The sequence below is a fragment of the Fistularia commersonii genome, chromosome 4 (genome assembly GCF_037954325.1).
Source record: "Fistularia commersonii isolate RoL2024-O1a breed Wild chromosome 4, RoL_Fcom_v1.0, whole genome shotgun sequence".
In the NCBI taxonomy this organism is placed as follows: domain Eukaryota; kingdom Metazoa; phylum Chordata; class Actinopteri; order Syngnathiformes; family Fistulariidae; genus Fistularia; species Fistularia commersonii.
The window spans coordinates 6,269,951-6,295,743 of NC_141287.1; the positions used below are offsets into that span (position 1 = coordinate 6,269,951).

At 41.1% G+C, this 25,793-nt stretch overlaps 1 protein-coding gene across 4 annotated transcripts; it reads right to left on the minus strand.

Moving 5' to 3' along the window:
* Nucleotides 1-6: 6 nt before the first annotated feature.
* ppp2r3b (protein phosphatase 2, regulatory subunit B'', beta) lies at nucleotides 7-21,648 on the minus strand. 4 transcript variants are annotated; one of them, XM_086144921.1, is made up of 14 exons: nucleotides 20,841-21,149; nucleotides 20,404-20,766; nucleotides 8,104-8,289; nucleotides 7,610-7,713; nucleotides 6,878-6,980; nucleotides 5,602-5,676; nucleotides 5,428-5,514; nucleotides 5,161-5,314; nucleotides 4,648-4,696; nucleotides 4,438-4,527; nucleotides 4,184-4,359; nucleotides 3,185-3,297; nucleotides 2,995-3,101; nucleotides 7-1,026 (listed from the first exon to the last, which is right to left on the minus strand). In XM_086144921.1, exons 1-14 carry the CDS (start codon nucleotides 20,910-20,912, stop codon nucleotides 888-890), a joined length of 1,818 nt encoding a protein of 605 aa, XP_086001047.1. In that variant the 5' UTR covers nucleotides 20,913-21,149; the 3' UTR covers nucleotides 7-887. The 4 variants fall into 4 exon arrangements, with proteins under 4 accessions (XP_086001047.1, XP_086001050.1, XP_086001049.1 ...); XM_086144923.1 differs by lacking the exon at nucleotides 20,841-21,149 and adding an exon at nucleotides 21,475-21,648 and having other exon boundaries at nucleotides 8-1,026; nucleotides 20,404-20,786; XM_086144924.1 differs by lacking the exon at nucleotides 20,841-21,149 and having other exon boundaries at nucleotides 20,404-20,811.
* Nucleotides 21,649-25,793: the final 4,145 nt, after the last annotated feature.

A 25,793-nucleotide genomic window follows, 5' to 3' on the forward strand; every position in this document is an offset into this window, starting at 1 on the left:
TTATTTAAAGAGAGGCAAAAAAACATTACATTTTTTCTCTCCACATATTACATAGAAAATAATTTGTCTTAAAAACTTGCCCAAATCATTTACATCACAGCAAGCACAAATATGTACAGTCATTTATAAATTCATCTCTAATAATAACTTAGGAGCCACCTCATGCATGCAGTAATGACACAGACCGGGGTGTGTGTGTGTGTGTGTGTGTGTGTGTGTGTGTGTGTGTGTGTGTGTGTGTGCTTGAGAGCTGCAGGTTAAAAACCAGCTTGTCTGTCCGGCATTTACAGTAACATTTTATTAAACCATGTGATTGAATTGATATTCTCGAAAGGAAACTTCAGTTCTAATTAATGGAATGTAAAATTTACAATGACTTTTTTTAATGCTAGTTAAAATGGGAAAGAAAACTTAGAGTCGAGCTCTTTTTAATTTTAAAACGACCGGAGGTTGAAGGTAAAACTGACATTCAGCGGAGGCCGCGCTCGTCTTGCGTCTGCCGGACGTAGGTCGTTTGGTGTGAGGCGAGTGTTCATGTGGGAATGGAGTAAAGGTTTTGGTGTACCGAGATGTGACATCATCACATCAGCTGCGGTGACAAGAGGGGAACAGTAAAGTGCAAAGAATAACCAGCCGGCGCCATCTGGTTCTGAACGAGAGATCCATGATTCCCGTCGGGCATCTGATGGCGCCGGTCATCTCTCCGTCGGTTTCGTGCTGCCTCGGTGCTGAAGCGGGTCCAAGGTGGTGGGAAGGCAACCGGCCCTGGACGTGTGACTCTTGGTCTTTGGCAACCGGGCCGGTGTCGCTGCTGTTCTGGGTTCTGTTTGTGGGAGCGGAAGGTGATCAGCAGGCGTCTTGAGAAAATGCTCTTAGGTTCCGGTTAATCAGTTGAAGTCCTCTTCGTATTCAAACTCGTCCAGGTCCAGGGTGCAGTGAGGACTCGGGATCTCAAAGAAGTGCCTCTTTGTCGGACTCAGCTCGGTAGAGATGAGCTGCCCCAGGGGGCTCAGAGGAGTATCAAACCTAGAGGAAGACGAAGAAGCTCAGTAACGGCCAGGTGTTTTACCGACGTCAAACTGTAATTTTTTTTTTTTTTTTTCTCTTTAAGCGATCGAGCGGTCACACACATTCCAGAGAACGGCCTTCGGGAAGAACGAGATCCAGGAAACGTGATTAGATGAGAAGATCAATACCAGTGAGCAGGAAATATATGGCTGCAGCTACTGGGCTACTTATTTAATTCCAGAAGGGTTAAAGGGAGTCTCCTTTGGCTTCCTGGCAAACGTAAGGTGACAGGAAGTGACGGCACTGAGGAAATAATCGGGCACCTTTAGTCGTTTGAGTCAGAAAGTACCTAAGTATTTCGAGATACCTCAGTATTTGAGTCTACTTTGCACTTAAGTTAAACTTTCAATTCAGGGCTTTTCTTTGTAACCGGATCTATTTTCAGACTACATTTTAACTTGTTCTGAAAGGCAAAGTTTGCTGTCATTGTCTCCTTACCTCGGTACTGACAAACATTTTTGGGTTTCAGGACGCACTCTCAAGTCACAGGAAAATAATGTTCTAAATCCTCCTAAGATCTGAAGTCACCGTGGCCTGATTTTCAAACTTAAAAAAAAAAACCAATCAGACATAAACATCCAATGGCTCCTTGTTCATCCGGTAAAAATCATGTCTCTGAAAACCCCATTACACTTAAGGTCGATGTAGGCCACACATGTAGATTTCCCACATGTATGTGCGACACGAAAGGACGTCGGCCAAAGCCGGCCAATATCTGTGGACCCAGGGTTCATATTCACTCCTTTCACAGACTTCAGCAGCACCACTCAAGCAGGGCGAAGGCGTTTTAAGTTGTTTTTCCCGGTTATACTGTTTGAAAATAGGACAATTTTGACTTCAGTTGTTTGTTAGGGAGCAGCAACAGTGTTTTCCTGTGAAACTTCAGGAGCATTTCTTTAACAAAGGACTCGCTCTCTCTTTCTCCGTATGGAGATGAGTAAATTATGCCTGATTTTTATTTTTTTAAGCTAAGCTACACTGGCTAATGGCTATACTGGTATTGAAGAACTCATCAAACTCTCAGCATGAGAGAGGATAATGTTTCAGGGGAGATTTTCAACAAACCAGGGAACTGGAAAGGACGAAGGAGAACCACATGAAAGCATGAAAAGAAGTGGTGGTGCAGGAGGAGTTCTTTTCGATTAATTTTTCTTCCTTTTTTTAAAGAAATTATTTTAGAGGACAGAATTGAAAAAGAAGCCAGCCGATTCAAAAACGGCATTCCGGCTCTGCAACATGGAAACGTTGATATGATGCAGCGTCGGACGAATAAACAACTCCCGTTGTCAACAGTATGCTCACGTTGGTGGGGGGGTGGAGGAGCGGCAGTGGGTGAAGGCATGGAAAAAAAAAAACTTTTTGTGCCCAGAGTGTCTTACCTGCTCTGGTAGGAGGCCTTTAGTCTAGAAGTCAGTGGTGTTCCTAAAACGCCACACAACAAACCTGTCAGCAGCCTCATCTGACACTCAGACTGACACCTATAGGTTTCGCTGCTGTGACTCTCCATTGAGTAAGGCCTGGGGGGGCTTCTGGACCTTTTTTTGGGGGGGGTCGAGGTTGGACCAAATGTGCTTGTGAGTTATGATTACAAACGTGATGACGTCGGGAGTGACGGACAAGCTGAGGTCCGGGCACGCAGACGTGAGCGGTTTGCGAGAGAGAATTCGTACGACAAGTAGCTCTCCGCGTCACATTAACGGATTTGAGTACGGCTCCGACTGATCACATGTCTTTTAGTTCACTTTCTAGCTCCGCATGGCTGAGATGAAAAATACAAATTAATTAGAAAGTAAGGAAAATAATTACTTGACTGTTCTTAAGTAATAACGAATACATAAGACTTTTTTATTTGAGCGGTGTGATGATTTGAGGTCCGGGTTCGAGCTGCGCTGACACCTGAAGGTCCAGGAGGAAATTGCCACTTACACATCGTTGCACTGGTCATTTGCAGCCTCCTCAGCCATTAAGATGTCGTACTCCTCTGCCGCGTATTTCTCCCAGTCAGACATCTCCTGGCCGTCCGTCTCTATCTCCTTTTAAAACACAACAATATCACATGATTTAAAGTTGTCGAACCCTGCGAGCGTACCCCGTTCAAAGCCCGGCCTGCCCTTACGACGGAGAAAGGGTCCCTCTGCTCGTGGTCCAGGTACTTCTCGATGTTGAAGAAGGTGTCGAAGAAGATGTGGGACAGCTTGCACCTCTTGAGGTCCCGCAGTGTGATCTTCCCTGTACCCGATAGAACACACTGGGTCACGACACACACTCGCGCAGCAGGGGAGGATTTGCAGCGCGGTTGCCGAGATTCTTTAATATTTTGTTCGCGAACGTTGCGGGTTTGCGAAAAGACAAATCCCTTCTCGTCGGAATTGTTTTCAGTCATTTGTTAGTCCAATTTTGAATGACGTCAAACTCAAATCAGCACAGGACAAACAATCGCGCTTCAATATTCAAAACTGATCTTCCACATTAGAGGCTGCCCGCTGGCGTGCACAGCTTAAGGCATGTGATCTGCTTATGATGAAGCCAATGTGCTTCCAATTTGATGAAACTACTCTGAGCCCAATGGCGGGAGTGAAAGGAGCACAAGATGCTGGTGTATCATAACGCAGGTGACGCAAACTTCACCAGGTTTGTTTGCGTAAACAGCGCAACTCATTGGATCCGTGTATTACGGGAACTTCTTATCAGCTGTATAATCTCTATCTGTGGCCGCTCGGCTCTACTAGAGTTCCGAAATTCCTCAAAAATGGATTCTGCTGCAAGGAGCGATTGTTTGGGGGAAAAAAAAAAAAAAAACTCAGCCTGAAATAGAGGCGAAGCCGAGAAGGATCGCGTTACACAGCTCTGGTCGACTTGGGCCTGCGCTCGTGCTGCGATCGCAAGCTAACGCTTTTGCTCTCACATGGAAACGGAGCTTTTCGTTGGCAGGGAGGTGACAGGTTGAAGGGGCTCGTTGACATTAAGACAACAGCGGCCGCTTTTCACGGATGCTTCCGACTGACGGGCTTGAATAGTTCTTCCAATAGGTGATTGTTGTCTGGTCCTGAACATGCGCAGTCTGGCCTGACCTGGTGTGTGTCTAAATGTGCAATGGTGTATAAAAAGGTCTGACCTTTGACCTCAGGCTTGACAAGGTCAAGCATCTGGCAGAGGCAGTCTTCAAAAGGCAGGGGCTCAATTGCCATGGACTCCAGCTTCCGACACTGTTCCTCATAGAAGTACTCCAGCTCGTACATGCTGAGCACGCCGTCGCCGTCCAGGTCCATGCAGCGGAACCAGTACTCTATGCTGGACATGCAAAAGATTAAAAATGAAACTGCGCATTTACCCCGGAGGTGAGGGGGGGGGTCTGGCTGTCTAAGATACCTGGTGTCGGTCTTCTTGTCCTCCTCGGAGAGCAAGAACCACACAAAGTCGGCGTAACTCAGCCGGCCCTCCTTATAGACCCGTCTATCTCTGACGACGAAACGAAGACCGCAATCAGCGAGGAAAAACATGATGCGTGTCTGGTCTTTCAAAAAAATCACATCAAATAATGAAGAGTGTGAAGAGTAAACTAAGACATTGGTCGCTTACCTTGTTACTGTTCCTGAGAATATTCTCTCGATCATTTTACGGGAAATGGCTGGAAAACAATCAGGAGCAGATTACTTTCAGCTCTTTGCTGTACACACCCTCTGAGCTGAAAATCCGCTGTAGCCCATGTCCCTTTTTTTATCCTGACAACGCTGTAAAATTGTCCTGCCGTTGTTTTTGACCGTCTAGTGATAGAAATCACTCCAGATGTAATGTCTTCTGAGCAAAATACATATGCTGCTGTCTTACTGATCTTGCGCGTGTGTGTGTGTGTATGTGAAGTAAATAATGAGGAAATAACATCTGCAAATACTTTTTATTGCTCCACGGCCTACCGATTGCTTCAGGAAGGCCCCGGAGCAGTTCACTTCCATAACTATCATCTATGCATATCTCAAACCTCTAGTGTCATTTTTATAAAAGAAATGAGACAAACTCATTTAAATTGGAATATGTGATGAGGACGTGTGTCTCTCTAATACTGTGTGTGTGTGTCTGTGTGTGTTTGCGCACCTTGGTCATTATGTTGTGCCAAGTCCTTCTGGTCTATGGAGAGATCATGGTCGGTGTCCAGCTCCCAGAACTTACAGTAGATAACATAGAAATGCTCGTAGGAGAAGAAATCTGTCAGCTGGTTCACATCTTCTTGCTCCAGCAACGCCACATGCTGGCAGAGAGAGAGAAAAAAAAAAAGGAGTTGCCATTTGTGATAAAATTCAATATTGCATACATGTTAAATTAAAGGGAGTTTAGTAAAATGCATAAAAAAAAGACAAATACCTGAAGGAAGTTGCTTTTCCTGAGCTCATTACAAGTTACTTTTCCAGTCCATGACCGGTTCACATTGTAAAATATCCTTTGAATGACCTGAAAAGAACACAACCCTATCATTATTAAGTACGAAACACGTAAACGCTAACTAACCACGATGTTTAGTTTGCTGTGGCAGGTTACCGTGGTGATGTATCGTGAATGAAAGTCCGGAGCCTCTTTCAGAAAGACCAGGCTTGGGTGCGAGTTCACTATATCCTAAGAACAACCAATTACATCAGGTCAAGAATAATAAAAGATGAAAAAAAGTCTACACTTTCATTTAAATTCAGAAATGACTGTCAGTGAGGAATTGAAGGGATGTTTGTGATGTTTTCTACATCTGTTCTCATCTGGGCTGGGCTACATCTATTTACTGGTGTCTGTCGACATGAATTTCAGCAAAGGCTTTTAAAGCTCCTGCCCAAAAGGAAAAAAAAAAAAAAAAAAAAAATCCTATACATCCTATTCAAGGTTATTGAGTTCAAATGCTTCTTTTTAATGCCGCGAAAAAACTGGCTGAACTTGTTTTAAGATGGGCTTAATTCCCTCTTGCTGACGGTGAGGTTGTGTAAAGCAGGACATGTCGACGTGATTTTTACCGAATTTCTCCCTTGTCTCGTGCGATAAAGTCCCCTTTTGTTTCTGCCCCATTTTAGCCCCCTTCTCTTTTTTTTTAGCTGCAGGGACGGGGGGGACGGGGGAACGGGTGACATTAATGCTAAGGCAGCAAAGAAATTAATAGCCCTTATTTCAGGGCAGCGGCTGTGCCTTTTGCCTCTTACGGAGAGAAATTAAAATCATAGAGAAACATAAATCACTGGGCACAGGAAACAGGCAGCGACAGTCAAATGTACTCTGCTGCAATCCCCCTTTCATTCATCAAAACAGTCAAAAGTGATTGGCCCGGTGGAGAGAACACAAATTAAACGGCGTGTGCCACCGGGCTTCTCTGCTAGCGGGGGAAAAGCGTTTGCCTTCGACCAGCTGACAGTGCCAGGTAGGAAATTAATTGGGTTGTAGGCGGGGGGACAGTGGAAGGGACAGCGTGATGGGTGAATGACAACGCAGGCAATAATTCTCGATGGTAAGAAACAATAAACACTAATTAGTTTTTCTATTAATAAGAAAAAAAACAAAAAAAGGAAGAAAGCAGAGTGATCTCCATCTATGTGTTTGCTGCTATTAGTGTTGATTTGCAGGAGATGCTTTCAATCACACTAGATAAGTGTCTGCACTCTAAATGCACTCTTCTATGTTATACAGCCAACCGTATATCAGTCGGCTACAACATGAAAGAGCAGCGCTTTGGCGGGACAGGCCAGAAATTAAGACCAGCTCGAGCGACTCGGGCCGATACGATTCTGCCATCCCCGGCTGCCAAGTCCGGCCCACTCCCTGGGTGTGCTGCAGCCGGTACCTGCAGGAATGGAATAAAGTCATCTTGTTCCAGGTAATTACAGCCAGGCTTGGCCAAGAGATGCACAAATTTAGAAGCGTCATCGTGACAGGTCTGCAGAATTCTGAGGGGGGGGGAGAGAGAGAGAGAGAGAGAGAAAAGAGAGAACAGATGGTTTGCAAGGTTACTCCCTCATTTGCTCTTGTGTTTCTTATGCCTTTTTTTTTTTTTTTTTATGATTCTCTCAAGAACATGTGTTTGAAAAGGGTTCCTTGAAAACGAGTTAAGCGCAGGTATGATACATTGCGAAATTAGGACCCTGACACGTTGCTGGGTAATTAAGCGTGGGATCTTCTAGGAGCAACAGGGGGGAAAGCCAAGCATCTGTTGTGGCTTCTCATCTAAGGACGGCTCTGCAATGAGCTTGAGTCAAACGCCGGGCCTGCGCGGCACACAAATCACACAAATCCAGGAGCGTGCCTCGAGCGCACAACGGTATTCACAGCTAGCCGCAAGAGCTCTATGGTATTCTTTCATTTTTGCACATAAAGACGCTGAATGGATGTTTTGGGGTTTCGGGAACGGTTTTCTATTACCATACAAATGTTTGCGAGGCCTTCGTGATCGGTCATTTCTTTTACGTGATCTAATCTAGAGAGTCATAATGGGAGATGTTGTTCGGAGGAGATTGTAAGGGCCTTCTGAGTGACTGCGCCAGTGTCTGACTGAAATTTAGAGGCCCCTTTGTCTTACTTTCTCCACATAGCCACGAACTTGTGAACGGACACGAAGCCCGTCCTGTCGCCTCCAGCCAAGCAGAACAAAGGGACTTTCCAGTAGAGGGGACACTCACAGGCCTGGGGGTGCCGTGGCAGGGAGAATGGTATATTTGGTGTGGTCGGAAAGAAGAAAAACAGACAAAAAGGAAGAAAAAAAAAAATTAGAAACTGAAAACTTTACGGTTTACATGCAAGTTTAAATGTCGGAAAAAAAAAAAAAACACGAGACAATGACTCATGTCAGCGATGCATCATTTAAAGGCTTTCTCAAGGAAATCTATCCGCTTTTTCTCGGTGCGCTCGGGTTCCCTGCAAACCGCTGTAGACATTCCTCGGGGAGATGGAGATAATATTTTCCGTGGGATTTGAAATGAGCAAACAGTTTTTCAAGCCAGGATCTAAATAGCACTAATGAAAATAATTTGTTGGGTGGCAGCTGAACCTCGGCGCTGCAAATCACTTTCTCACCTTGGCAACCTGCCCCATGTCCTCAATGGTGGCCCTTTCATTTGGGAATTGGGAAAATATTTTCTCAATTTTGGAAATGAGGCTGTCAATGTTGAGGCTGATTTGGGGCCGGCCCCGTGGGAAGTAGAACTTGGGAATGGTTTCGCTCAGTGCAGTGGTGACGGGCTCCTCTGTCCTCACCTGCGCCTGAGGAAAATACAGAGGAGAAATCTGTTAGCCGGCGATGCTAGGAAATGCTAGCCCCCCCCTGTACTTTATACATTACAGCATGTGAAAGTATTTGCCTTCTGAGAAAACGTAGAATTATATGTTTAATCCGCATTAATATAGATTACTCAGCGGAATTGAATATTATCCATTCATCTGTGACAGCTATCTCTGCGTGATCGTCATCCCGTTCGAAACGACCGCCCGGTCCTAACTGAGTCCAATTACGACCTGTCAGCTGACGTCTTTATATCAAATGGATGACTGGCCGTAAATGTGGTCTGCCGAAGGAAACCATGATTCAAATCGTAATGTTTGTATCTGTCACATATAATTCTGTCATTCATTTATCAAGAGCTCGGAATTTGAGGAAAGTAAAGGACATAATAACTAGATGGTAGTAAAAGGAAGGACTGAGGGCGTTCAACAGTAACTTCTTCTTTGTCTTTGTGTGGACATGAATAAATAACAGCCATTACTCATCTTAGTTGAGTTAAGCAAATGAACTACAGGGTGCTTTGTTTTTGTTTCTGAGAGGAAACACAGTGCGAAAAGTGAGGAACTAAAACACGACCAGAGAGCTTAAAAAACATGTCGGGTATTACACTTTTGAGAATATCTTGGGCAATTAATCATGAAAAATATCACTCAAACAATTTAACATGATGCAATGCAACAGCTGTGTCACAAAGTTTTTGGCCTTTTAAGAAAGTCATATATCCGGGTCGGAGAGGTGATGAATTACACTTGATTATTTTCAGGGTTGACGCTGGCAGTGTTAATGGACTGTGCTGTATTTTACCAGAGTGTTTTAAATAGTTCCATCCCAAAGCCTCATACTAAAGTGGCACAATAAAAAAAGTTTAATCAAACAGTATAATTATACATTTAGTAGTGTAAAGCACACTAGTTTGACTTCACTTTTACAACTAACGTAAGATCTACTTTGGGACGATGACAACGAAACAAACAAACAAAAAAAAAGTGCAATTTCATGTTCGGCTACAAAGCTATTATATGTATGTTAAGTTGCTTTTGAACACTTGGGTGTCACTGATGAAGTAGCCAGGGTACTTATACATCATATATTTACATTTCAATTGACACAAAAGCTCAACACAGCCTTTCAGTGATTGTGTTAAAACTGCAGAGGTGGACATACTCCAGACTATCATAATACAAAAAAGTTAAATTAATCAAATAAGTGAATATACTTGTACATTCCACTATCCGGCTCGACAGCAGGAAAAGTTTGTGACAGTAATAGCATTAACAATAGCACCTCCCTGTCATGACTGCTGGCTATCGTGCTAAAGTTTTACGCGAGGCGGCGCAGGCTTCCAGGAAGTTCTGGGCGGAGACTGGAGTGCCTTTGCAACCTATCTGCTCTTAACACTCAAACTACTAAAAGCTCCAGTCTTCCATGTGTTCCCCAAATCCCCCCCTTCAGCTGGAACCCTCCTGGATCTCTTCTGCCTCTGGGTTCACCTTCGATTCCGACTGACTCAGCTTTGACGGTCCCGGCGGCAGCATAAACGGACAAGTAGTGGAACTGACAACCCCCAGAGGAATAAGGAGATCATTAATGCTACAAATGACTTCAAGAGGCGAGATCCTGTTCCCATGGTCATCAAGTTGGTCTTTTTTAGCGGATTTTAGCTGGCCTTGACAAACGACCGTAACGATGATGACATTTGTGACTTAAAACTAAGGCGAAATAGGGAAGGCGACTGTAATTTGGTTTTAAGTTTGTTCCCCCGGTGCAGACAAACAGTAATTGCCACTGACAGGCCCTGAGATAAGAGCATGTTCAGCATGTGTTCTATGCATGTATGTTTCTTAAGTATGAAGCGTAGACAGGAGGTACAGTAGGGGTTTGGATTATTGAATACAGGCCAAGCGACAGAGCTTTTTATCCCCGTGCTCTCCATCTGTCACGCTTCATTCTTACTAAGTCTAATGAATGTCAAAATGCCACACTCCGGTAGCATGGATGTCAAAGCTTGGACATATCTGTATTCCCTTTAATTACACTAAGCAAGGACCCAAAATGAGAGGTTTTAAGTTTCGAGTGTGAGACCTTCGCCAGCATGTGTTGTTGAACTAATAAGAGTCTTCTTCTCGGCTGAGGTTTCTACAGCGGTTGGCGCCCCTCGGTGCTCAGTGCTGTCAACCTTCGCTTTCAAGTCCAGTTGTCCTTAAAATGCAAAATATACATTTCATCCCCGTATCCCTGACTCTGTATCCCAATTTGCTCATCGAGGTCCGTCTTTCACCTGCTTAATAAAGGAACATGCTCCGCTGATTCAGCCTCAGCGCAAAATATTCTCAGAGATCTGAGGGATGAAAAGACTCTGCCGAAATATCTGTTTCCAGTCCAAAAACCTGCTTATTACTGCTTTTAGTTTTTGTGTCCCTCTACTTCAAATGATTCTTGCAATCTTTGAACAGAATGCAAATGTCACTCGTTGACTGCGTCAGTGTAATTACCCCATGCTATGTTCTTCCCCTCTGACATTTAAAATCCTGTTGATTTCCACTGCCTATGTAGTGACTGCTTCTTTTGCCATTATGTCTGCTTTATTTCCAATTATGCCAGTAGAAGTAGGAGCGTATGCAGGAATAGATTTTTTCTCTGCCAAACAACTGTTGAGTAGGTAAACAATTCCTCAGAGCAGATTCTGATGCCCCCAGGATGTAGTCTTAATGACTCTGGGAGCAGATATAGTACTACAACTGCTTAATGCTTTGCTGCAGTCTGTTCTGTTCACTCCATTCTAATGACATCTGCACTGCAAACACACTCAGATAATCACATCATTGTGCATCAGTTGACAGCCAGGGACAACTGCAGCCTGGACCCTTGTTTGAAGCTACTCTGATCTAACAGGAAAGATCAGTATGTGGTCTTTGTTTTTAAACTGTCTATAGCTATAAAATACAGAGACTACATCTGAAGTCAGATCTTTTTTTTTTTAATGGGATTTTATGTTGCTTTGTCAAAATATGGATTTACTGAAGCCTGAACAGGTCTCACAGGCAACTTTTTTGCGACTAATTTCTCGAACAATTGCTAAATTTTGAGCCCCCTCACTTTCCCAGCATGGCTGAGGCTGCTCTTTAACTGGCTGGCAGATGTTTTACCCTCCTCCATTTTTTCCTGTAATTGGCCACCAATGGCCTTCGCCACAAATTCAACGACATTGCATTTGCACCGAGTTGAAGTCACATGCTTGGGAGTTCTGACTGCTACTGAGCTGAAAAATCTCCAGACCCGCAATGTAGGTCGGGCTGCTGAACTAAACACTTCACTTCTATAGTCTGTCATCAATTAATGAGGCCATATAAATATGCTGCAAAATGATAAATATTAGTTTACTGTCTTTTCTCTTTATTCTTCCTGCTCAAAGAAACATATAACTCTGGATAGCTCCTACCCTTCTGCCAGGAATCTCCCCTGTTTTCAGACTTTGGTAAAGGTACAACGTGATATGAATTTTTCAGATGTGGTAAGGAGAGGAATAGACAGAACAAAGTGCTTTTCTTTAATAAAATCTATTTGTTATGTGTTACAATGTTTCGTTCTCCATTGAGAGCACTAAATAGATCCACTATGTCATGTCCCCTCCAGTCCTCCTCAACCCACAACATATCTATCTCAGTCGTGTTTCCATGTATAATACATTCCTTTCTCAAGTCTTCAATAGAAATTTCAAACCGGTGAGTGATGCGATAATATGAATTCCACACTATCCATTCAACCACTATCGGTCGCTTATCCTGCAAACAGTGTCGTGGGGATGCTGATAATCACGCCCACTTGTTCTATCCTGGTTCACCCTAAAATCCCAGACTGACGGTATGGTGTAAGACGCCAATATTTGATCCAATACTGGTTCATTTCCTGAAGGAACGTCCATCGGTGGATCAATCCCATCATTTAAACAAACTCCGATGGTTTATTCAAGAGCTCCTAAGTAAATTACCAGTGGCTGTTCCATCCCACCTCCATTCATTGTTGTGGGAAAAAAGCAGGCTTCACACAATTGCCCAACTTCCCCTGTCCTGTACTTTTATCTTCTCAAGCTTTCAAAGGGCCGGGCTTTTAAAGAGTTTGGGTATTTCATAACCAACAGCTCTTTCCATTATGCCTGAGCTGTCACTGATAAGAAAAACCTTGCTTGATAAGTTAGTCTAACTGACAAGAGGTACATTGCTTTGGTCCTACATTTCCACAGATCTAAAAAGAAAAAAAAATGAAAAAGTATCTTCTATCTAAATTGATAATACCATTACTCTTAATCAAGTTCTTGTTGATCGCTAAGACCAGCGCACACTAGCTCAGAAGACTGTGCATTATAGTCTCTGTCAAATGTGACTCCGAAGCACTATTGTTTCAGCAAATCCTGATTTGTGAAGTCTAATTGTCCCGCCATGCTTGGAATCATGCTCAACAGTGAAGATATTTTTATAATGACACATAAAAAGCCGGAATGCGTCGAGAGCCACAAGGGCTGTTGTACTGCACAAATAGCTGGTAAAAACAGAGTAAGCAGCTTTGGTCTCAATTGTCATCTCATAGCCAAATACTATTTCTGTGACTCAATAATTCACAGAGTGGTTGATTTTCCACAGCCTTTAGTAATCAAACAAATACATACTCCAAATCCTGGATTTCTCTCCAACTACCCTCTTTTTGTACCTTTGGGCAAAAATGATCAAAACACTAAGAATTGAGATGAGAGTAACTTCTCCGCGCACTTGTTTTAGCGGTGATAGCTATGAAATGCAATGCACTGTGTCAATGGAAATCTGCTAATTTTAACACAATAAATTGTACTAATCCTCCGCTGTTGTCTGTACTGTGTGGTGTCAGCTATGGCTATAAAAGGACAGAACCATCTTCTGTTGCCCTGCCCTGCACCGTCCCCTCTGTCTTGCTTCATGCTAACCACTAAAAGAGCTCTTGAGCACAGCCACTAAGCCCCATGACATTTTACACATTCCCAGTGATGTGGTCTGGAAGGGTACAGTAAAGCGCCTGTACACAACATACCACACAAGGTGAAGCATCATCCAACAACTGTGCCTCACGTCTATTTTCTCTGTTCCACCGACAGATGTAATTCAACAGTGAATTCAACCTTTCACATAGCATTGCAATATGTGAAAACACTTGTTTCACATATGCTAAGAGAAAGTGATGCAGCTTCCTTTTTGCAATGTGTGTTGAGGACCAGGTGAAACCATAGTTTTGGATGGAAACATCTCCAAGAGTATGTGGGTAAGAAATAAGATTAAAATTGCAGTAGTTCACAGAGAGAGGCACCGCAATACCATCAAAATGCCGAGACAAAATATGCAATTACTAAGTCACAATAACCCACTTCTCGGATGAGAAAGTTAAGCATGTGAGGTTGACACTCAAACACCTGCCTGTCCTTGTTGGAAGGCTCGGAGCCTTTTCTTGAATCGGGAGGGCAAAACAAAGTCGCAGCCACGTGCCAGGAGAGCCAACTCCTTTCTCAGGTCAGGATCCTGACGCAGGGACAGCTCCCTCATCCTCATCCTTGCACTGGACACGATGGAGAACACATGTAAACCAGGCACAATACAGTCCAGAGTTATCCAGTTAACTGCACAAAGTTGCAGTCAGTGCTGTGTGAGCAGGAGACAGCCGTGGTTGTAGAAGTTCTCTGTAGTCCAGTGGTTGTCCTCTGTCAGAGTGAGAGCCTCTTAATGCAAGGCAGCAGCTGCTACTGTGACTCCCTCTCCCATTTCAGTTCGGGTCGCGCAATCTTAACTCTGCCTGCTGCTCACTTCAAGCTGGGACAGAACAAGCACATACGCACAAACACATATACACCACAGGGTCAGGGAGCCCTTGCCTCCGAGCTGCTGGGGAGATAAGGAATGACAGGGTGTGTGCGTGTGTGTGTGTGTGTGTATGTGAGAGACTCACTTAGCATGGGATGGGAGGGGTGTGAGCAATGGATCTGCCCTTTCCAGTTTACATTCCTCTGTGTTCATGTGAGGTTATGTAAAGACACCAACCTGTTGTAGCAACTTGCAACAGCCGCAGAGGCCAACTGAAGGATGCACCTAAATACCATCATGAAACCACTACTGATGTTCATCCAGTTCCCATCTGAAAAAGCTCCCAAATGACCAAATCCACAAAACCTCAATGATTCCTACAAACTAGACTCTTAGTGTTCGGATGGCACATGCAGACACTGTACTAATGGGCAAACTTCATAAACCCCAAAAGGATGTAATAGAAGCCATGTGTTTCTTGGAGGAAAGGGGGGGGGGCGGGCATGTCAAATTCAGAGAATGATGTCTGAACCGGTGTGTGCCTATTAAAAGCACGGGCAAGCACTGTTTGGGCAATTCAAGAAACTAGATCTGGAGAAACACGGGAGTACCTTCAGCAAACACCCACTTCCGGTTGCCGCTGTGCTGGAGTGACGGCAATTACATCAATTCTCGATAAGATAGCTGATCTAACACATATTATTGCTTACTGGCAATCCCTTTGCCCAGGAAAGGCCTATTGTCGGTGTATTTTTTTTTTCCTTAACGCTAATAAAAAAGAAACAGCATTCATCAGAAGTCACAAATAATATACATAAACCGCTATTTTCCAAATGATCCTGTTATTGTATACAGGATTCGAAAACAAACTATTTTTAGATGACAGGCTCTGAAGGCCTACAGTCTCACTTTTTCTGCACAAACCTAGTTCCTATTATCCCCCACAAAATACACTGCACACACTTGATAAGCTCTACGAATGACGACTTTCCACTCAGGTTGTCCTTTGGTACTATAAATCAATTTAAAGCAAACGTGGAGAAAAAGCACAAGTGAAAAAACAAAAAACAAACCAGTAGATCATGAGACCTTCTAATCACATACACGTGAGCGACAGTACGATGTTGCTTTACGCGGAAAACACACAAAAATGTTGCAACGAGTTTTTTTTTTTAATGAAATTTCCATTTAAAAAAAAAAAAAGGACAAGATTGTGTAAGCATGATCACTGTAAGAAGAATATTGTTCTTTGATCCCGAGATACGATTTAGTGAGAAATTCTGTCAAATTACATCCACGTTTTAACAAGCAAAGACAAAAGATGAGAACTTAATTTGAACCCTGCAAAAGCTGCTAAATTTGATTTGTACATCAATGTGTGTCTAGTCATACTCCCTTCATTACAAAACATGTGAGATGTGTAAACGGCCCGATCATGAAACAACCTGCACGGCAGAGAGGAGCCACAAAGCACAGAGCTATTACACAACAGTGGGGTGAACCAGAATATATTTACCCTAAAGGCATCAGACACTTGTGAATACAGGCATATATAACATCCCACAAATACCGTAGTTTTTAGACTTCAGTAATATGCACAGCTGGCTCAGTCCATCAGACAGGAGTGAAGGGAAAGCCACAATTGGCTCATGAAACCACTTGTGCTGAAAAATCCAGAAAGCTCCAGCTCAAGCTGCAATCTGATGTCTGAGACAGGGATTTGGGATACATGTAGGCCAAAATTAGGTCTGATTGAAGGACAGCATGGTTGACTTGGGGAAGGTCAACAATCAGAACATGACATGAAGCATTAAGTAGTTAAAATACAGCCAGTCTCAAAGTTATTGATAAATAATCTTTGTAACCAATTACACAACTGCAATTTTCTCAGTGCTAATAAATATTTTAAATGCAGTGGTATTTTTATGCATAGTTAGTATTTCTTTGTTTAATGTTTCCAAGGCACTGGCACAACATGTAGATTAAGTGACAAAAGTATGCAACTATATATGTGACACTCACCGCCACTGACCAAGACCCCTGCTTTAAATAGCTTCAATGTTGCCCAATCAAGAACATAATAGGGGGTCATCCTCAGAAATAACTTAGGAAAAGCGAGCAGAGATTGAAAAATATATTTTTACACGTGTAAAGTTTGTAAAGTTGCGTTACTAAAATCTTTGTTAACTACTGTGCTCAAAACAGACACGCAATTGTAGTGTGGGTTTTCACAACACGGTTCAACTGAAAGCCAAACCTTCATGGGGAAGTAATATGGAATGGGGACAGTATCAATAAAAGTTTGCAACTATACAGTCTGAAAAATGACAAACTCATGGGAGGTGGTTTCAAAATAAAATACACAGCTAAAGAATGTGCTGCCACACCTCTAACTGGCAGCGTTGCGGGTATTTAATGCCAACACAAGGGAACGAAGGCTATCTATATCAGTGTCTGATGTCAAAGTCAGCCCAGCTGCTCCTGACTGCATCACCACGAAATGAATCAAATTTTTAAGTAATCCTCTAAAGAATGCATCTGTATGGGGGAATTTATGTTGTTACCTTAAAATAGAAGGATCACTTTAAATAACCTTGCAATCCTTATAATAGTGAGTGACATGCGGCCGCCACATGTCACGGCCCATTACGGCAAAACAGGCAATCTTTCCAACAATTGCTGTGAATCAATCAGGAGTCACAGTGTTAATCTGTGTGAGGGGCTGAGAGGGATTTTATTTCAGATTCTCCATGCTCACAGACACAAAGTGAAACTCATTCGCATTCCACATTGAGAACACACATGCATCCGTCTTTCTACACCACATTGAAACACTCATGCCAACAATGAATAATTTAAAATTAACTTAAAATTACTGGAAAGCGCTTGTAAAAAAAACAGAAAACAAACAAACATAAATTCTATCCACTATCCCATTCTGCAACACAGAATGCTGCAACACTTGACACAACATGCACAAGACTATTGCATTTTGAACAATCATATTATGTCCTGTTTCAGATCTCAAACATAAGCAGATTAAACCCAAGAAGTAATCAAATCCAAATGATCACCTATAAGATAATCTTTTATAACCTTCCTCTTGGCCGGGCAGTTTTAATTACATGAATCATTTCTCATTAGGTAAAAAGAAGATACTACCTGGACTTGGGTTTCTATCTGGACCACATAATGGTAAATTTTTCAAATTTCCTACTGTTGAATTTACTAGATCTTAATTAAACTCATGGGCATTTAAATTTGCATATCAAAATAAATGAATGTGGAAAAACAAGACTGTCACATGACAGAAACGGTTTGACAATTAAACTGGACATTTGACTGCTATTAGCTCTCATGACCAAATCGATTTTTAAACATTTTTCGCTGTTGCATCACAAACAAGCGACATTCAATACATAAGCACCATAATGCAATACCAATGTTGCAATGTTCACATTCATAATCATAATTATAACAATGTTTACACTCTTCTAAGAGCACATATCCTAATGCACTGCGGACAGCAAAGTAGGAATTTCACTGTAAAAGGAAACTTGTTTCTACACTGTAAATGCGACAATAAACACTTTGAATCTCTTGTATCTTTTCTCCATATAACCAAATCTTCTTGATCTTAACCTGTCACTCTAATCGTAATCAAAAACTTTATTGTTTGATGTGTTTTACTGTGCTCAATCTAGAAATGACCACCTTTTACTATTAAATTTTAATGTTACAATGAACAGAGGATTGGAATATTCGATCACAAATGTGACAATATGTAAAGTTGCATTATATGTTTCAATTTTAGCTCGATGGTACTACTGAAATATTTCTTAATCACATCAAACCAGCAATACAACACTGTTAACTGCAAGTGTAGTTTTGAATTGGCACTCCAGTAAACATGTACCGTGTGAGGCGACATACTATTTGCTCTTAAGACAGGAAAACTGTGCGTCATAATTTGCTATATTGAAAAGCAGCCCATATTATGTTTCAACATACTGTATATCCCTGTCCTGAGGACATACAAAGCTTGGAAAGGCCTTCTTCTCTTTTGCTCCTTTGTGATCACACCAGTGACCACTTGAACACCTCCTCATGACTGTCTTTCCTATGTCATCGACATGTATTCGGAGAGGTTTCTAAAAGCATGTGCCTCCAGCTGTCTAGCTCTCTCACTGTCATCACACTCAGTGAGTGGCCCAAACCAACCACGAGCACAGGCTTTATCATGGCAGGGGGAGTCCCTGCACAAACAAACTAAACATTTCCCGCCTCAGTGGAGTTTTCAGCTTAATTTCTAATGCAACCTAAAACATTTAGGTTAAAGCAAAAAAAAAAATCTCTTCTCATCTCCAGAAACCCCTGTCGAATTACGATAAGATCGACAACTCACAAGCACAAAAGGGAAAACGAGGGACAAGAAAGTTGAAGACACACCCACTCATACCACACTAATTCATGGGTGAGGCTTCAACATTTGGAAAGTATTAGAATAATAATCACTACATATGCCACTGCCCACAGACATTGAGCCTCCACTGTAATAGCACGCTGAAGCCCGTCTTTGACTCCACATGCTATTCAGCAGCCTCTTGTGGCCACATTGAGAAAAATACCCCAAAGAATACAGAAGACAAAGTGCAAAACAATAGAAATTAACAGCTGAGAAATTATATATAGATTAAACCCAATGCTAACATAGTCAAGAAAGTTGGTGATGAATGCCTGTAAGGAAAAAAATGTCTCACAGAGGAAAAAAAAAAAAGTTATTATGCATAAATATAATAATAATAATTTAGACTTTATTAATACCTCTAGAGGATATTTGTTCCCTGCATTTAAACCATCATGGATGAACCATGAGCAGTTGGCTGCTGACCATTAGCACCAGAGGAGCAGTTAGGGGTTCAGTGTCTTGCTCAACAACACTTTGACACACTAGGAGAAGCCGGGAATCCAACCAGTATTGTTTCGTTCCAGAGACAACTACGCTACCTGCTACGTCACGCCGCCCCAATCTATAATTTTCACAAAAAACATTAGCTGTTATTCATGTCGATACAGACCCGAGAATGAATAATAAGATAATTAGAATGTTTATGATTTAGAAGAATATTTTATTGCCACAATTACAACTAATTTCTCTAATTATTGTAATTATCAATGAAATTGTTTATTATTTTGTCTATTTAATTTAGTAGACTGGATACAAAATGTCAAAATGCCAAATATGGGCCTCAAGTCCAAGATTAGCCCCCCAAATATACCAATTTTAAAAAGTACTGAACACAATAACATAGGAAAGAAGTGACATATTAAAATTGCCGACCTACAATTTAATGGTTTTGTTTTTAAAACCTTGCTCATAATCAAATTGGTTATTAAAATATTTGCTGATTGGTTCATTAAAAGTTGACACCAAAATGGAGTGGCTGTTGCAGTGCTATTATTCTCGATACCTCTTTCATATTGAGGTGCCACAGCGCTGATATTCAAACTTGAGATTTATCCAATATATTAAACTACTAGTGCAAGAAAGAGCAACTTACTACACATGCAATTGAGCAACATTTTATTTTTGTATAAGGTCAGTGACGTCAACAGCAATTTTTAAAAGGTCACCCTCTCCGAAAACACATAATGTTAAGACATTGCTACTAAATAGCGACGCAGTTATTGTTGTCAAGGGTGTAATTACCACAGTGTTCAGAAATGTAGCTAATTGTAGGCTTGTATTGTTGTATTGCATCATCTAGTTCAAGTGTTAATGGTATAGCCTAATTATTGTGCAATGCGCTATGTGGAGTTTACTAAAATACAAGACACACATTTCAAGTTGTATGTTTTTGGGGATCTGAGAGTTTACTTTATTTACACAGAAAACACTTACAAATGATATCCCATCATTATTGCTCTTAAGATGTAATGGCTGTTTTCTTCTTTTTATATCACATCCCAAATTTCAGAACATCACCTTATGGTGTCACCTTTTCTTTTTTCATCAAGAAGGTCAAATACATGCAATTAAATAATTTGCTGTATTTTACAAGAACAAGAAGAAGACGTCGTGAGAGAGGATATGAAGGTAGTTGGTGTGAGAGAGGAGGATACAGAGAATAGGGTTAGATGGAGAAAGTTGACTTGCTGTGGCGACCCCTGACGGGAAAAAGCCGAAAGAAGAAGAGGAAGAAGAGGAAGAAGAAGAAGAAGAAGAAGAAGAAGAAGAAGAAGAAGAAGAAGAAGAAGAAGCTGTATTTTGTTTACCTTTTTGCTGCTGATAGATCTCCGGAGTATCCTGCCATTGGGTCCCGTCCCTCTCCCACCAATACCTGACGGCAGGGTGCTGGGCGAAGGGGGGTTGGATATCGTGCTGAATGGAGTAGGCCTCTTCTCTGCAAGATTCTTTTGGGATGCCACATTATTGTTGTCGATGAATGACCCATTCTCCTTGGCATCACCGCTGCCTACTTCACTTTGCTGTCCACTTTTGATGAGGTCGAGGTGATATTTCAAAAGTGTTTGGGTGGCAGGATCACTTAACCAGTTGAGAAAGAGTTCATCCACCTTCATTTGAAGAACTGGCTGAAGAACTGGTTGCGTCGACGGCATTGTTGTGCAGGATGTCGCCTACAAGATGTGAGAAGAACCTGTGGAGTCATGGGAAATGATTTCAAACGTTTATTAAGGTGAATGCTAATTACCGATTGATCACCGTGTGTCCTTAAGAATAATCTGAAGGTTTGAAATCCATCGGCTGTACAAATTGTAGCCATGACAGCACTTAAATGCAATGATAATTCGCGTAGTCAGCTGCAGATGATCCACGTAGGGACCAGTCCACCGCCGTCTCATCGCGTCAGGACACGGTAAAAACCGGCAGCCCCACGTTCACTGTACCCATTTATAACAACAGATTGATCCGCATTCCCAGCACACTGTCTGTGAATATGGTGGATGTAACTTGTTAGAAACGCAGACACAGTTAGATATCGACAACCGCTGCGCTCTGGTGTCAGCCACTAGCCACACCAAACAGCGTCACTGACGTTATTGAATTTTAGCGCGAACAGTCAATGCTCTGAAGCCTCGAGGCACAAGTAAACATAAACCGAGATCGACCCACTGTAGGTCCAGCTGTACCCTTTACAGTCTTTATAACTGTTACATCCGACTATATACACTATAATAATTGTCAAAGAGCTATAAGGTGGCAGCGTAAAGACCCGGTGCGCAATGCAACGGTTTGTCTGTAAGCACCAAGTGGTCGTCAGTTCGGGTAACTAAGCTACAATAGCTTTAGCAAGCTAATATTAGCATGTATAGTAAGGTACTAACCTTGGGATGAATTGAAGCCGATGCCGTGTTTGTTGATATAATTCGGTATTATTGTCTTCATTGACGACTGCGAGGCTGATGAAGGCATGCTATTTTCAATGCGAATCACATAGTGTATACTGTTTTACCGGTGTTCTTCACTGAGCATTCAAAGTGCAACTTTTTAAGATCGCGTTCCCCTGGTAACCACACGTGATCACGCGAGATCTTCAACAGGATGAGAAGTGCGGAGAGGCTGGTCCTTCCTCACAGAGAGAGTTTTCACATGTATGTATACAATTACCCATCTGTTGTTCTCTGATTCATTCAGTCAAACCATTCCCTCCCCCGAGAGGACTCCGAAAACTCCCCTCTGTCTATGATAATTATAAAGATGTAGCTTGATTTGCCAGAACAAGAGAGTCCTCGTACAAGAGCCATTTCTTTTTGATTTAGACGTCCTATGTGTTTAACATCACTCGGAACACACAATTAATCTTTGAATGAACATAGCAGTATTTTCCTAAAAGCATTACGTATCATGAAATTAATGGTTAATGCGTTTGTTCTTTTAGTTTCATGAGGTTGTTTGCAGACTTTAACAGTTATATTCCTGAATCAAGAATTTGTTTTTACTCTGTGCTGAGTCTGAGAATACAAGGGTATCACAAATATTCTGAAGGCGATCCAACTCCGAGCATATGGCTCCAAGGTAAATTTTGGAAAGTCAAGCCTTCACCTCACAAATAATCGACTGACCCTTATAGAGTTATAATTCTTAAGAAGGCCATTTCAACTTTGATATGAAGAATATTGCGTACTTCTAGGTTCTGTAAGTGGGAATATATGCATACACATTAACACATTCATGGAGGGAATAATTTAACTCATTTACAGCAAGAAAAAAAATCAACTATAGACAAAATTGTAAGCTAAAACGGGAACTCAGGTATTACTTGATCAAACAAGCTTAGCAATACTTGATCAAGTCTAGTCTTTGGCTATACTATGTCAAATACTATACTGTCATATATTCTATGTTCCATATTGTTGTTGTAATCAGCTAAAGATAGTGGCCTTATACTTCCGGGTTAGGAAATGTTTAAAGTGGTTGAAACCCCAACTTCCATGACCCAGTAGATATTTGACTGAGAGTTGGAAGGGCGAGCATGGAGGAGGGACCTCTCAGAAAATATCCAGAAGCTCTGCAAGACTTAGAATGTAATCTCTTTCAAAACTAGAGCAGCTCGTCTCGAAACTTGCCCACTGGGAATTGGGCGATGGCTTGGCTTACAGTTGTGCTGGCTGAATCACCCTGATCCTGGCGTTTCTCCATTGGCTCCCTGTTTTTTTTGTGGTATTTTTTTTGCTCATTTGTGCTGGAATAATTGTTGAATTCCTTTGATTTCTATTGCTCTTATAAATAGCATTTATATATTGCTCATATAAATGGTGCAGTACAAATCTTTATATTTTTTATTTATTTTTTTCAGTGAATGTGTTTTTTTTTACTGCTTTTATTTCTGTTATTCATTTAATATTATTTCCTGTCTCTTCTTTATTAATTCTTTTAAACTCTTTTATTTTAATACATTCATGATTTTTTTTGTCTCTGTCAAAGCCTCAGACTGAATCTCCTGTATCTGGTCATGCTTCTGTTTGAGTTCATTCTCTGTTTGTTACTGTTATTGTTCTAAATGTAATCCATATTTCCCCATTAATTTGACCATATTATAAGATTCAATATCCAAATTTCAAGCTGGTCTTTACCCCATTGCTAATTTCCAGGAAACCAGTCCTGTGCGTTCAATTAAGACTCTTACGAACTTGATCCCGACTCTCTCTGCATGAATAAAAACATTACATCTGTGCCTAATTCGACTCTCTTCTCTCCTCTTAACCTTCTCAGAGCAGCCAGGCAGAGCACATGGTGCGTATTGAGCTGGACATCCTTATTGATTACTATGGGGAGGAGTGGTCCCAGACAGTGAGGCTCCCACACTACATGCTCTACATAAAAAGCAAGTACCGCAAGGTCAACTTAAATAATGGACACCATATTGGACACTTAAAAAAAAAAAGGATTGTTTTTTACAAGAAACTTTTGGCATCTCTTCATCTCATACTAAAAACTTCAGTTATGAAGTTTTTAACTCCATACCAGTGTTTCCAACTTTTCAACTCTGATCTCCCAAAAAAAGGTGCCAGAGACCCACATCCCCCAACAATCTCCAGAGGGATTTGATGCAAACATGCACATGTGGACTTCCAACATTTGTTCAAAAAAAGGATGAATAGGCTTTTTCTAAACATTCTAAAATGTTATTATATTTTCTGGAAATACTCTCACAAGCCCCACTTGGAAAACCCCTGATAAAATGCATATTAAAGAGACAGAAAGGCGCTTGACTTTCTCTTATGTGGTGAATATTTGACATGTGCGTTTGCGAAATAGATTTCTGATGCCAAATAATTCATTACTTTAAATGGAAGTATTAAACAATCGTAGCCAGTGTTGGACTTAAGTATGAGTGGGAAAAAAATATCAGAAAATTGCATTAATTGTTTTATTACGCCAATAAATAATAGAACATATTTTCATTTTTAATATTTAATGTAATTATGAACTGTCCTATCTATCTATCTATCTATCTATCTATCTATCTATCTATCTATCTATCTATCTATCTATCTATCTATCTATCTATCTATCTATCTATCTATCTATCTATCTAGAGATTAGATGTTGTTTTTTGCCAACATTGCTGTTGGTTTAGGTACTACAAACGATTAAAATATGTTGCGCGGATCTTCATTTTCCGTTGTGTTGACTTAAATACAAAAAAATACAGGGAGAGTTCAAGAAGTAAATTCTAGTAATTGAGAAGAGTTACAAATCACTTTCAGAAAATGTAAGAAGATATCTGAAATTGATATTTTTAAAAGTAATGACCCTGGTTTTTGGATAACTCTATTTTAAAAAGGAATCATCATGTATTTACGCATTCAGATAATTTCAGTTCTATTCAAGCCATTGCAGGCGGGAGCAGTGTGATGATCTATGCTTTTTTTCTAGAGATGATTTGAAAGTAAAAAAAAAAAAAAAGTTGATTATAATGAAGACCATCTTAAGGAAACAAAAATGACCTGACATGAACTTTATAGACGTGTTCCTCTTAAAGTAGCACGAAGGACATGAGGGACACTAATAAGCTTACACATCTAACCCATTAATCAGAGGGCCTGTAGTCGAGTGCCTGTGGAGCCAATTAATTGTGGTTACATGGTAGTGGAATTATTGACTGATTTGTCCTTATTGCATCCCTTGACAACGCTAGTAAATAAAATGTGAAACATTCCGAGTTGTTTGAGGCGCAGCACGTAAAGCAAAGGCTCTTTGTTCTTCTGAGAGCGTTTTTTTTTTTTTTACACGTGTATTAAATCCTAATCAATATCAGAAATGGGGAGATAAAAAGTGAAGGTCTCCAAACTTGAAACTTAGCAACTTTTCAAAGTTCAATTACAGTTTACAAATATGATTCTACCCAAAGCTTTAAGCATGTTGTTTTTTCATGCCTTGAAGGACATTTCAAAGGTTTGGCCGAGGCAGAAACCACAGGGGTACAGCTGCTTAGCGTAGGAAAGTGTTAGTGAAGAGTTCATGTATGCAGCTCTGCCTTACTGCTGTCAGCTGTGTTATACGGGTCCTCTGTGAGGAAGAGGAAAAGCAATCTGCACTAATTAGGTGAGTGCGTAAAGTCGAAAGCATTGTGTTGTATTACTTTTTGCTATTTTGGTTGTTAATTACCGTTGTTGATATTCAAAGTAAAATAATATTCTCTACTTCTCTGAAATATCGCAATATTGCCGTATACAATTGCTACTCTTCAATGTGGAATTCAAGTGACAAAGTGGAATGTATATATACATATAAAGCTTTATCACATAAAGCAGAATACTTTTATACAGGACACACACTCGAGATATTAGCACATTATTTAAATAAAGAATAGTGAATATCTTCTGCTGGGTACATATGGATTTTTATTTACATATTACCCTGATTTTGTTTTTAAGCCCACTATTAAGTTTTGATCTTGACACTTTTGCAACCCATTCGCAAACAACACCGTCTACATCCGCTCAGATGAAAAGAAAAAAAAAGTTGCAACAAAACAAAATTGCATTCCATATCCTTTTGTTCCCAAATATTCCTGTCCATATTCCTAACATATTGTGTTTGTCCAAAATTAACTTGAAACAATTTAAACTTTTTTTTTTTTTTCCAAATCACTGAGTGTGCCACTATTTAGTCCCCCCTCATCCCCCCTGAGGTTACT